Consider the following 13,939-nt stretch of genomic DNA (forward strand, 5'->3'; position numbering starts at 1 on the left):
TGTCTTCTTGTTGGTTGAGTGAACACATTGCAAGTCATTTCTCTCAAAATGAGATTAACCTTTGCTCTCATGTCTGAGGGGGGTAGCAGTAGCTCCAGAGAAACTCTGCAGAAGACCAGCGGAGAAGTGACTAAGGGGACTGTACTTGTCTCAAATAAACAGAGCTAAGTATAGAAAATCTACAAGGCAGGCTCCCGCAGTGCGTCCTGAGCAGAAGGGCTTAATACCCACACACATGGTTTTTTCATTCTCCTACTCTAGACAGCGACAGGTCCTCCTCTGAGTAGGCCAAGCAGTGCCAATCAATAGGGGTTGAACGTAAAGGCCAGGCAGTCTTCCCAAAGGTTAGATCTGCTTGCTCGAACTCTCTTCTCCCACCTCATAAATAAATAAATAAAATGGCACTTGAATGGGTCTGAAGTTGCCAAAATTAGTTATTCCTTTTTTCCAGATGTGTTATCATTCAAACGTACAGAGATGAGAGGATCAATGGGAAGAGAAATGCAGTAAATTATTAACACCCATTAGCGTACTTCAGTACCTTATTAGTTAACTGTTTCCCAGAAAGAAGGGCCCAGAGAGAATGGGAGATAGGACAGGAAAGGTTTGATAGGTCAGAAAAAGTAGAGAAAAGGGTCTGGGGTGGGGAAGAGGCCTCAACTGAGGTCTGGGTGGCCAGGGGTTGTAACTGGAAAAGGACACCAAACATTTTGCCTACTTATCTTTGATCTTTGGTGTGACTGTTTTGCCTTCCAGTCTCTGATATCAGCAACAGTGGATACTAGAAAAATCACCTACGGAGTTTTTAAAAAATGATGATGCTTAGGCCCATCTCAGGCCACCAACTCAGATATCTTCGGGGGGTCAAGCAGATAGTGGCAATTTGTTAAAGGGTCCTCAGGTGACTCGTGCAGCTCTGCTTGAGAATCACTGCTCTGTAGGTCATATCTTCTCCAGCATTGAGTATGGTGTTGCTGAAGCAGCTAGCAAACAGATCAAAAAGCACACCCTCCTCATTTGGCAGCTTGGGATTCAAGAGTTAAAACGGCAAATTACAGGCCAGTGGCACCAGTTTCCAAATACTGGTTCTGCAGGCAAATGATGGTCAAAAAGAACCCTCATAAGGCAGGTAATGGCCGGAATCCATGGTTGTAGGTCTGTGAAAAACTCTTGTCAGAAAAGTTTGCCTTAACTCCCACAATCTTTTGGCTGTTAGGACCATCAAGAGTCACCTGGTTTATACTTTTATCTCCAGGCAGGTAATGAGAGAACAAGCATCCCAGAAACTAGAAGCAAAAACAAAAAACCCTATCACCTTGAAAAATTTTATGAAAATATATTAAGATTCACTTAAAATTAAAAATCAAAAAGCTCATACCCAGGTAAAATGCTATTTAACTTGTTAACTTAATCATAAGCTATTTATTCTAAAAAGCTACAATAGGAGTTCCTAGTCTGTCCGTGTTACTACAACTCTGTAATCTCATATCCCTTATCTGAATTTCCCTCATTTCATTTATCAAATCTGTTGGTTACAATTTGTTTCAATGTCAAGTCCATGCTGAACTCCACAGCTGAAGAGAGCTAAAACAGCTTCCAGTTTTAAAAAATCACTGGCTACTTGGTATTATTGAATTTGAATATATAACTACAAAGTCATCCTGCAATGAGACTTCCTTTTCCCAGAAGGGCAATGTAGCTAGCAGGAATGGAGCACCTCCTCACACCTGGGGGAGAGGCTTCCTGCCCTAAACTCATTCAGGTCTCCTGGGCTAAGTCTGACCCTCCAAAATCAAGTAATAATAGAAATATTTGGGGCTGGCCCCGTGGTGTAGTGGTTAAGTTTGGCATGCTCTGCTTCGGTGGCCCGGGTCTGCAGGTTCAGATCCTGAGCACAGACCTACACCACTCATCAGCCATGCTGTGGTGGCGACCCACATACAAGATAGACAAAGACTGGCACAGATATTAACTCAGGGCTAATCTTCCTCAGGAAAAAAAAAAATCAATAAAGGTACCCAATCTCTTTTTAGAAGGTACTCTGAGGAATCTATCTTTGTGTGAAAGCCTGTGTACTTCAGGAAAATTCCTAAAATATATACAATATTGAGCCTCATTCACATCTTCCAAATTGCCCTTTGAGTACTACAGGACTTAGGACTTGCTGTATTTTCTGTGTCTAAAAATCTGCTAAATTGAAAGCAACAGCTGTTTATTAGTTGCAGGTTTCTTTTTACTGTCTTCATTGTCAATAAACATGTACAGTACCAAAATGATCAGGGAACTGTGTGGAGCACTGGGAATACAGAGAAGTGTGACATGGTCTTTGTTCCTAGAAGTGCCAAAAATGTCCGTGAGAGACAGGTGTCAGGGGTTACATGTTAAGGTTCTACGCCATTAGTAAAGACACTAGGTACTCAAGAGGGTTCAGGAAAGGAAGTAATCGCAGGAGTCTGAAGTGTAAATAGGCTTCATAGAGGAGAGGAGACTCGAGCTGACCCTCAAAGTAAGAGTAGCAAACAGAGAGAAGGATGACCTTCTAGACATAAGAAAAGAAATTCACTAAGGCTGTGGACTGCTCCTCCTGGAATTATATAATAAAGCATCCTTCTCTAAAATAACTTGCGAGAAATGAATCAAACCAAGTTTCATGGGGATTTTGGGTCCCATGGGAAGAAAACTGATAACGAATGGATGTTTTAAAACCAGACGGCTACTAGAGCTACTGGTTATAAGGTGCAAAGTATAGGAATGACGTTAGGAATTCATTCACAAAAAAGTTTTATTGCTCCTGACAGCCTCCGCCAAATGGGGACAACCTAAATGTGAGACATTACTAGATCCTCATTTCTATGAATATTAAGACTCTCACAGTCCAGAGATTCTTAATCCAAAAACCTAAGATGGACCCCGAAACTATCTTTTAGGCACAACTTTGGCACGTTGAGTAATTCCTACTGTGCTTGGTTTTTCCACAAGTAAAATAAAACTAACCCTCACTGGGTTTCCCAAAGACTTCTTCCTAGAGTTTTCAGAATAAACATTCTGAGCTATTTAGCCTGTAGAAGACAGGTCTATACATTGAAGGGTGGTAGTGGGGGAGATGGAAGGAGCTAAGCTCCTTCAGTTTCCAATCTCCACCAAAGACTTAAAAGCTAAAAGCAAAAGAGAAAATACCACCTTAAGAAAAGGAAAATCAAACTGCCAAGATTTATTTAACTTTTTCTTTCACAGAAAATACAAGTATGTAATGTAAACACTGACACATGAAATAAAGTACATGTATCAGGAAGACAAATGAATTGGGCAATACTCTTGCTTCCATACTGTACTGCTTCCTGATTTCATTTGTAGCATGAATCACACGGTTATAAATATTGGAAAAATTAAAGGCAACAGTCATCTAGATTTACCAAAACACCAGAAAGCCTCTGAAACCTAACAATGCCATATGGAAGTTTGATCTTTCTGTTGCAAAAAAATTAAAGCTAAGCACATGTCCATTTATCCATTTACCCAAGGCATTTAACATCGGAGCGCAAGAACGAATTAACACAGGAGATTTAATATGCCTGTGGAGGCAAAGATTAAATTGTTGCCTCTTTTCCCTCTTCAGAGAGAATTAAATTAACCAAATTAAAAGCAGAGCTGCCTGACGCTGGTCAGAAGACAGCACCATCACAGTGAATTCTCATGTCAACAAATCCCATGAAATGCAAAACACAATAAAGGATTGCCATTGGTGCTTTGTCCAAACGGTCACTCCAGACCTAACGCTGCAGAATCACATGGGGTTTTCAAGGTTATTTCCCAGAACTCCAAACTAGGAAAAATGACCAAATTAATGTTTGGGATCAAGAACCACCTTAATTTAAAACAAAGAATCTCTTTAAACTTGAATTCAGTAATAAAGAGTATGGGCTTTGATTTTCTGTGATTATCCCAAGAGATTAAAATGACCGATCTTCTTTCTTATCAGAAGACACCTACAGGTGACAGGTAAACTTTGATAATAGATGCCTCCTACACAGTCTGGTTCAATAATGGGACTCAGTGTTGTAAGATCTGGGTTCAGATACGGCTGCTTAAGATCTAGAGATCAGAGGGCCCTGGAATTGCCAAGTACACCCACTCCCTCACTAAGCTCCATAATCAAAGGTTATTACAAATAATCTGTAGTCCTTCATTCCTTGATACTCAACAATCTGTGGAGAAGTAAGTACCTCAGACACTTTATCCTTTCAGGGAGCAGAGCAGTCAGCTCATGATGAACTGATTCTCTGGAGGAGAAATGCTACTCTGACCAGGTGTTTTTAAACTCGTTTTCCCAGGCAAAGCTAACCTACCTATATTGCTGAAACAGAGATTTTTTTAATGCGCTTATATAATATCACGTGAAAAACACTTTCGCAACAAAAACCATTCACTTTTGTATCCCTTACCTATGGCATTTGGCACCATGTTCTGCAATTTATTGTGCTCTCACTATAAATATACATAGAACAGAAAAAAACAAAATCAGATTTTAAAAGGGATAGGAACTGATATTTCCAAGGAATCCCTGGATCAATCGTGACCTTTTTTGTGCTATATTACAATACGTTTTTGCTCAGAAGGCTTTTTTTTAACATGCAAGATGATAAAATAGATCAGCATTGTACCACTTTGACTAGAAAGAAGCCACTCATCATGGACTTCCATTACTAGACTCTTATTTATCTCTGCAAAAAGTAGAAGACTTTAGCCACTGTGAGGGACAATACACTATTACTGCAGGAATGGCAAGATATTTCACTGAAAATTCTCTATGCTGTAGTCAGACCACATGTGCCACTATTTGCCTTGGAAAACATGAATCAAGTATTGAGAATTAAATGTCAGAAATCTTTACAACAGCAAGTGGGACCCCAGTTTATCCTCCCTCTCTAGTTATCATTCTATTCTGTCTAGACCTATTGCCTCTCCAGTGCGTCAACCCTGTCCCAGATACTCCTTTAGAGGGGATCCCAAAGAGGAGACTTTTTATATGGTGACTAGCCATTTTCTCCTCTCTTGGGATCAGCTGCTATTTTTCTCTTTGAAAAATGAAAGATGGAAACTCTGAAAAACAGATTCATCTTATTTGCAGAGACCAGACACAGTTACCCTTACGGAAATAAGGCATCTATAATGTGACCCCAGATTGACTATTGATATGTAACTGACAGGAGATCCTGTGTGGCTGCAAAGGAGCACGACTTCCAAACATGAGCACGACTTTCCTGTCACAGATCGGCTGCACTACGGAGCACTGCTGTGATGGTTTACCAACAGGCAGACTGGAGACTCCAAAGAACTCAAAGAAATACAGATAAAATTCTTCCTTAAAATAGAAAGTTACATTATCAATCAGGTCTCTGGCCGACCTCATCATTCTTTCAAGTAATGTTTTCACAGTCAAGTGAAAAAGTATGGGAGAGCACTAGATGAGAAGTTAGGCAACCTAGGTTCTAGGCCTAGCACTATTACTGGCTGTGCGACCTTGAGCAAGTCACTTTACCTCCCCCCATAGTCTCAGTTTCTTCATCCTTTTTTTTTTTTAAAGATTTTATTTATTTATTTTTTCCCCCCAAAGCCCCAGTAGATAGTTGTATGTCATAGCTGCACATCCTTCTAGTTGCTGTATGTGGGACTCAGCCTCAGGATGGACGGAGAAGTGTTGCCTCGGTGCGCGCCCGGGATCTGAACCCGGGCCACCAGCATCGGAGCGCGCGCACTTAACCACCAAGCCACGGGGCCGGCCCCGATATTTTTTTTTTTTTTTTTTCCCCCAAAGCCCCAGTAGATAGTTGTATGTCATAGGTGCACATCCTTCCAGGTGCTGCATGTGGGACGCGGCCCCAGCATGGCCGGAGAAGCGGTGCGTCGGTGCGTGCCCGGGATCCGAACCCGGGCCGCCAGCAGCAGAGCGCACGCACTTAACCGCTAAGCCACGGGCCGGCCCTCTTCATCCTTAAAATGGGGATAAAAGCACTTGCCTTGTCTACCTCATGCTGTGACTGTGAGGATCAAATGAGATAATGTGAAAGAGCTTTGTAAACTACGAAATACTGTATGTAAGGGAAAGTAATAGTACATACTTATTACATTTTAATTAGGTCCTTATCACTGCCTATTTGACTAAGGAGTACCCCATGCAGGATGTGCTTTGCAACAGATAGAACTAAAAATAAGTGCTGTAAATATATACTTGTCTTTTTCACTAGGGTTGTTAAAAAAGGGAAATTATTAATTCCTTCAGAAATGGCCTCAGAATACATTAGTTAAAAATGTGATATCATCTAAATCTATCAATTGATAGAATTAATTTTTCTCCAAATATATCTCTATAGTTATAGTCTGGTCTGTTGATACCTTTATCCAGGGAAGTCTTGAATTCAAGAAATAGCACGCTAAAACTTAAAAAAAAATCATATAGTTATAGTTTGTTGTAAAGGAAATAAAATGAAAACAAGAGGCATCCTATATAATGAAATTAGTCACAGTTCCTCCCATGGTTGCCTTTTTCCTGAGATATCTCCAGGACAGGGTCCTAGTCCTGTGAAGTGCTTTAGAAAAGCTTAGTCTTGCTGGAGGTGAAAAGGACATGTAGGATGGCAACTAGGGCGTGCTCATTTTCAGCACTGGGATTTGAACAAGAAGGTCTGCTAGGAGCTGCCAAACTCCTAACAGCTTTGGTGGAGAAGCCCATATGGCCCAAGAGAGGCTTGCTAGTTCTTGGATGCCAGGCCAGAGTGTGGACAACAGCTTAACACAGCCATCCAGTTCAGGGATTTTCAATTCTTCCTGTAAGTTGGTTCTGCTCTTCTCCGGTCTAGTAAATAAGTGAACAGAAGAAAAAGAAGGAGATGTGGTGTAATATATCTACGTGCACTTTAGGGTCTTTTTCTGCCTAGTTGCCAAAGGGTGACATGCAGAACAGAGACACAGGCAAGAAGTGAATGTGACTGACTTTGACTAGCCCAAAGCACCCAGATTCCAGCGTTCGTGTCAGACGGCCTTTATTACAAATGGTACAGGTGAGACCTGGAGGGAGTCCCGTCGGTGGAGTCACACGATGGCTGTCCTTTGGGGCCACGGGCGTGTTGCTAACCTCCGCTTTTCTTCCTGGTTTGCTTTGCTTTCCGGGGTTTGAGGATGGTGTAGTTTGCATACACTGTATACTGATCTGACAGGAAGGGGACATAGAACGCCCGCAGCAGCTTTGAAGATCTGAAAAACGAGGGGGAAAAAAAAAGACAGAATTTCATCATTTGAGAGAATTCACTAACGGTATTGAAAACAATTAAAGGAAATAAACTAAGCACAATGGTGAGGACAGCCAGCCCTGGTGGTCTAGTGGTTAAGATTTGGTGCTCTCCGCCACAGCCTGGGTTTATTTCCCTGTCAGGGAACCACACCACCCATCTGTCAGTTGTCACACCGTGGCGGCTATGTGTAGCTGTGATGCTGAAAGCTATGCCACCAGTATTTCAAATACCAGCAGGGTCACCCACGGTGGACAGGTTTCAGTGGACCTTCCAGACTAAGATGGACTAGGAAGAAGGACCTGGCTATCCACTTCTGAAAAATTGCCCATGAAAAGTCTATGAATAGCCACAGAGCATTGTCTGACATAGCGCCGGAAGATGTGAGGATGGCATAAGAAGACCGGACAGGGGTCCGCTATGCTGTACACAGGGTCGTTGGGAGTTGGAACTGACTCGACAGCACTAACAACAAATGGTGAGGATTGTATTTTATATGAGTAGCACAGAAAAGTCTGTTATTTAACTACTAGATCATGATAAAAGACCTAATCAAAACCAAGTACCTTGTTATCCACACCAAAAAGATAGTGTCCATAAAAAGCCACAATATATCCTTCGAAATAGCTCTAGGTTTTCACTTTGCATTAGAATATGCTGGAGAAAAGTTGCAGGCCAATCAAAGGACTGCTATTACTGAAATAAACTCTTAAAACCCAAATGGTTTCTGTATCTAAGAAACTGTAGAGATGCCAAAGGCTCAAATGACCCCGACTCCAGCTCTAAGTTTTCCTAGAAAGGTAAAGAAAACTATGTCCTGGGCTTCCTGTGCACAGTGTTCTGGCAATTCTTAAGTCAAAGAGAGAGTCTACACACAAGCTCATGTCGTGACACGTCCCTGGCAAATTATAATATATCTGCTTGTTACTAAAATATAGGAACAGCTGAAAATCTGGATTTCTCACGAGGTTCAAAAGAATGTAAAAGATACCACACATTTATTGAACACTTAGTACTGGACAGGCACTGGGAAAACTGCTTACACTTTTAAAGATAATATTTAACCCATCTAATAACCCCATGAGGAAAGTGATATTATTATCCCTATTTTATAGATGGGAAACTGAGGCTTATAATGACCAAGTAACTTGCTTAGGGTCACAAAATAAGTGATAGAGCCCTCATTCAAGTCCAGATTTGATTCTAGATTCTGTTCTCCTAACCACTATGGTTTATCATGCACTCCAGGAACAGGCTAACAGGATTCATCGCTTCCTAGAAAAAGCAGCAGTGATAGTTTCAAATTCTATATGAGGTATTACTTCTTGACTGTGATTTCAGAGTCTAAAAATCAAAAGTTGGCTCAGTTATTGCCACCCTAAATGAGGTAGCTGAAGGGTGCTCCATTGCCAGTCCTTCTCCAGACTCTAAACTTGTAAATGTCATGTCAACGTGGCATTTGTACTGGCAGCCTACCCCTGGGTTTGGCAGACTCCTGCAATGCCTGCACACAATGATATCGTGCTTGGCATACACACCTCTTAGAGATTCTTCCCAACTGGGGCGCTGGCATGCTCTGTGCTCAACAGAGATGCACTTCACTTCAACAGCTAACAGCTCAAGGGCTTTGATAGAGAAAAGAGGCTTAGAAGAGAGACACACCAGATAAAGCAGGGCTCCTGCAAACAAAATGAACAGGAGGAAGAAGCACCTACCTCAGTCAAAAAGAAGTTAATTTATTCTTTCTGTCCATGCTGCACAGATAAGGGGAAAGTCAGAACAGAAAGCTGTAAACAGGAGCAAACTCCTGTAAGCTTAAGTGTAGTAAAGATAGGTTAAGACTAATTAAGCATCATTTCCATTCCAGTTGACTCCACAGTAAAAGCCTCATTAATATTGTCACTATATATTTCCAGTCAATTCAGTCCTTGGTATAACATTAGGTCCATTGGGCCCAATTTTAGCTTTTGACTTTCTTTTTGGAACAATTCCTTACTATTTGGGAGGGTTCTTATTTCATAATTTTATTCTTTCTAGAGTCTTCTAAAGAACAAAGAGAAATGACACGTATTTTAAAAAATAGAATAAAACTCATTCTATCTTGCAGTTACCATATGGGTCCATTGCAACCTTTTATAAATTTAACCTCTGTTATAGGATCTTAGTGGTCTTATTTTTTCCTATATCTTGGATTATTTACAACTATGCTTTTTTAAAAAAAGACTAAAATAATAAGAAAAAGGAAGAATGATAAAATCACCGAAAAGGATGATGCAAAAGTGAAATAATCACTATTGCATTATCCTCCAATTTTTTTACTGTATTACCCAAAGGATTGCATCATCTTTCAATAACATATAAAAACTTGAGACACTGTCACTGTAGTCTGCTTTTAGCTTTCATTGAACACAGTTGAGAATTCAGAATTTTTAAATTTTCTGTCCATAATGGCAAAGAGAAGAAAACTGACAGAGGAAGACATTTCACAATTATTAGACAAATCAGAAGATGAACGCAAAGAGACAAATAGCGGCACTCAAGACTCTAATGATGATGGTAAAACTGATTATACAAGCAAAATTTCAGACTATGAATCTTCAGATAACACTGTACTAGACGAATTTTCTCAAACTCAAGAACTGATGAGTGAACAATATATTTCTAAGAACAAAAAGGAAATAAGGTATTTTCATTCAGTTAGTCATTCAACAAGAAGGGCTTCATCATGCAATATTTTGCAATAAGAACCTGGACCATCCTGTTATGCTAAAAGGGCATAAGACGATATTCTTTCATCTTTTATGAAGTCTGTGTGCCAGATTTTATTTGATACAGTTCATAAGTGGATAAATGCTGAAGGCAGGTTAGTATACAAAGGTGACTGGAAGGATATAGATGATAAAGAAATAAAAAAATTCAACGGATTGATCATTTTAATTGGTGTTTATAAATCTAAAAATGAAAATGTTTGAATTATGGAACAAAGAAGATAGCTGTCCTCTCTTTGACAAAATTATGAGCCCTTAAAGGTTTAAAAAAATTCTTCAGGTGTTGCATTTTGACAATGAGAGTGCAAGAAGAACCAGGAGTAATAAACTAGAGCTTATTATAGATACACCTGAAGTCTGGAATCAGCATTTTAAAGATGGATATATGCCAGGTTCACGCATGACAGCTGATGACCAGTTAGTTGCACTCAGAGGTGTCCATTTCAGGTGTGTGTGTGTGTGTGTATATGCAAAACCAGGAGAGTATGGAATAAAGATTTGGAGTTGCTACATTTAAATTATTATTAAAATTTCCACTCCAACTGACTCCACAGTAAAAGCCTCATTAATATTGTCAGTATATATTTCCAGTCAATTCAGTCCTTGCTTGGTATAACATAAAGTTGTTTTTTTTTTTTACTATCCTTTTATTATTATTTTTGTAAGTTACTTATAAAATAATTGAAAAATATAAAAAACAAAAAGGGTCTATTGGGTCAAGACAGTAAATGGTGATGACTATTTTTCCTGGTATGTTGACAAATCATGCCAAGGAGCTCTAAAAGATCATTTCAGAAAACTATCTTGGGCTATACATGGGACATACCATCATCAAAAATACTGACTGCCCTGAAATAGAAGAAGGGCCACTATGTGTTATTTTTTAACGCAAAGGGCAAGCTGAAACAAAGGTAAAAAGATAAAGGAGACAGGGACAAAATATTTGCAACAGATATCACAGAGTAAAGTGTTCCTACAATCAATAAGAAGACAAACAACTCAATAGGAAAAAATGACGAAGGATATGAACAGAGAAAAGAAATGTAAATAGCAAATAAACATATGAAATAATGTTTAATCTTATCAATAATCAGGGAAATGTAAATCTAGATATAATTTTTAAATAATCAGGTTTGCAAAAGTTAAAAACTCGGACAGTATCAAACACTGGTAAGGAATCAGGAAACAGATATTGTCAGTGAAAGTGGAAACCTGCACAGCCACTTGGAAAGGCAATTTTACAGTGTTAACTAAACCAAAATTATGCAGTTCCTATGATAGAGCAGAGGATGTTTTCTTTTGTTTTGTTTTGTGAGGAAGACCAGCTCTGAAGTAACATCCAATGCCAATCCTCCTCTTTTTTTGCTGAGGAAGACTGGCCCTTGGCTAACATCCGTGCCCATCTTCCTCTACTTTATATGGGACGCCACCACAGCATGGCTTGCCAGGCGGTGCGTCAGTGCGCACCCGGGATCCAAACCAGCGAACCCCGGGCTGCTGCAGCGGAGCACACGCACTTAACCGCTTGCGCCACCGGGCCGGCCGGCCCCTAGACCAGAGGATTTTTATCTTGTACTTTACACCACATTACTTATTTTTTTCACAACCTACTTTGTTTTCTACTTGTTACAATAGAAAATTTCAAACATACATAACAGTAGGCAAAATATAACTTGTAATAATTTTTAAAAACCAGAAGAAAAATTTTAAAATAAAGGAAATCTCAAATCCTTAAAACAAACAAAAAAAACCTATGTGCTTACTATGTGTAGGGCTTTGTGTGCTGGCCCTGAAGACATAAATGTCTGTCTCAAACAGCTAATAACCTAGTTGGGAGAGGCAGAATATGAATGATACATAACTATAACTTAGCATATACTAAATATTAAATAGCTGATACAGAGTTCAAAGTGATAAACACATTCAGAACAGAGAACAAATACTGAAAGTTGCACAGATGTGGAAGAAGCATTTACTATACATTACAGGCATACCTCGTTTTCTTGCACTTCACTTTATTGTGCTTCGTAGACATTGTGTTTTTCATAAATTGAAGATTTGTGGTAACCCTGCATCCAGCAATTCTGTTGGCGCCATTTTTCCAACTGCCTTTGCTCACTTTCTGTTTCTGTGTCACATTTTGGTAATTCTCATAATATTTCAAACTTTTTCATTAATATTATATTTGTTACAGTGATCTTTGATGTTATTGTTATAATTGTTTGGGGGCGCCACAAACCATGCCCATATAAGATGGCGAACTTAATCGATAACTGTTGTGTGTGTTTTGACTGCTCCACTGACCAGCCGTTCCCGCATCTCTCTCCCTCTCCTCAGGCCTCCCTATTCCCTGAGACACAACAACATTGAAATTAGGCCAATTAATCATCTTACAACGGTCTCTAAGCCTTCAAGTGGAAGGAAGAGTCGTACGTCTCTCACTTTAAATCAAAAGCTAGAAATGACTAAGCTTAGTGAAAAGGCATGTCAAAAGCCGAGACAGGCTGAAAGCTAGGCCTCTTGTGACAAACAGTTAGCCAAGTTGTGAATGCAAAGGAAAAGTTCTCGAAGGAAATTAAAAGTGCTACTTTAGTGAACACAGGAATGATAAGAAAGCAAAACAGCCTTATTGCCGATATGAAGAAAGTTTTAGGGGTCTGGATAGAAGATCAAACTAGCCACAACATTCCCTTAAGCCAAAGCCTAATCCAGAACCAGGCCCTAACTCTCTTAAATTCTGTGAAAGCTGAAAGAGGTGAGGAAGCCGCAGAAGAAAAATCTGAAGCTAGGAGAGGTTGGTTCATGAGGTCTAAGGAAAGAAGCCATCTCCATAACATAAAAGTGCAAGGTGAAGCATTAAATGCAGATGTAGAAGCTGCAGTAAGTTATCCAGAAGATCTAGCTAAGATAATTCATGAAGGTGGCTGCACTAAACAACAGATTTTCAATGTAGACAAAACAGCCTTACATTGGAAGAAGATGCCATCTAGGACTTTCACAGCTAGAGAGGAGAAGTCAATGCCTGGCTTCAAAGCTTCAAATGACAGGCTGACTCTCTTGTTAGGGGCTAATGCAGATGGTGACTTTAAGCTGAAGCCAGTGCTCATTTACCCCCCCCCCAAAATCCTAGGGCCCTTAAGAATTATGCTAAATCTACTCTTCCTACGCTCTATAAATGGAACAACAAAGCTGAGATGACAGGCTATCTGTTTACAATATGGTTTACTGAAAATTTTAAGCCCACTGTTGAGACCTACCACTCAGAAAAAAAAATTACTTTCAAAATATTACTGCTCATTGACAATGCACCTGGTCACCCAAGAGCTCTGATGGAGATGTACAATGAGATTAATGTTGTTTTTGTGCCTGCAAACACAAGATCCATTCTGCAGCCCAGGAATCAAAGAGTAATTTTGACTTTCAAGTCTTATTATTTAAGAAATTCATTTCGTAAGGCTATAGCTGCCATAGATAGTGATTCCTCTGATGGATCCAGGCAAAGTGAATTGAAAACCTTCTGGAAAGAATTCACCATTCTAGATGCTATTAAGAACACTCGTGATTCATGAGAAGAGGTCAAAATATCAACATTAACAGGAGTTTGAAAGAAGTTGATTCCAAACCTCATGGATGATTTTGAGGGGTTCAAGACTTCAGTGGAGGAACTAAGTGCAAATGTAGTGTAAATAAGAGAACTAGAATTAGAAGTGGAGCTTGAAGATATGACTGAATTACTGCAATCTCATGATAAAATTTCAATGGATGAGGAGTTGCTTCTTATGGATGAGCAAAGAAAGTGGTTTCTTGAGATGGAATCTACTCCTGGTGAAGATGCTGTGAAGACTGTTGAAATGACAACAAAGGATTTAGAATATTACATACACT

The 13,939-nt window shown here is 39.7% G+C and overlaps 1 protein-coding gene across 4 annotated transcripts in view; it reads right to left on the minus strand.

Moving 5' to 3' along the window:
- Window positions 1-6,438: 6,438 nt before the first annotated feature.
- The window catches only part of ALG9 (ALG9 alpha-1,2-mannosyltransferase), an 89,836-nt gene continuing 82,335 nt past the window's right edge, over window positions 6,439-13,939 (minus strand). For all 4 annotated transcript variants that reach the window (XM_087433687.1, XM_087433688.1, XM_087433685.1 and 1 more), the window contains one exon: window positions 6,439-7,251. In XM_087433687.1, the coding sequence (XP_087289813.1) occupies window positions 7,090-7,251 (162 nt within the window). In that variant the 3' untranslated portion in view covers window positions 6,439-7,089. The remainder of the gene's footprint in view (window positions 7,252-13,939) is intronic.

This window comes from Ceratotherium simum, chromosome 7 (assembly GCF_057802395.1).
Source record: "Ceratotherium simum simum isolate JZ-2026a chromosome 7, ASM5780239v1, whole genome shotgun sequence".
Lineage (NCBI taxonomy): Eukaryota > Metazoa > Chordata > Mammalia > Perissodactyla > Rhinocerotidae > Ceratotherium > Ceratotherium simum.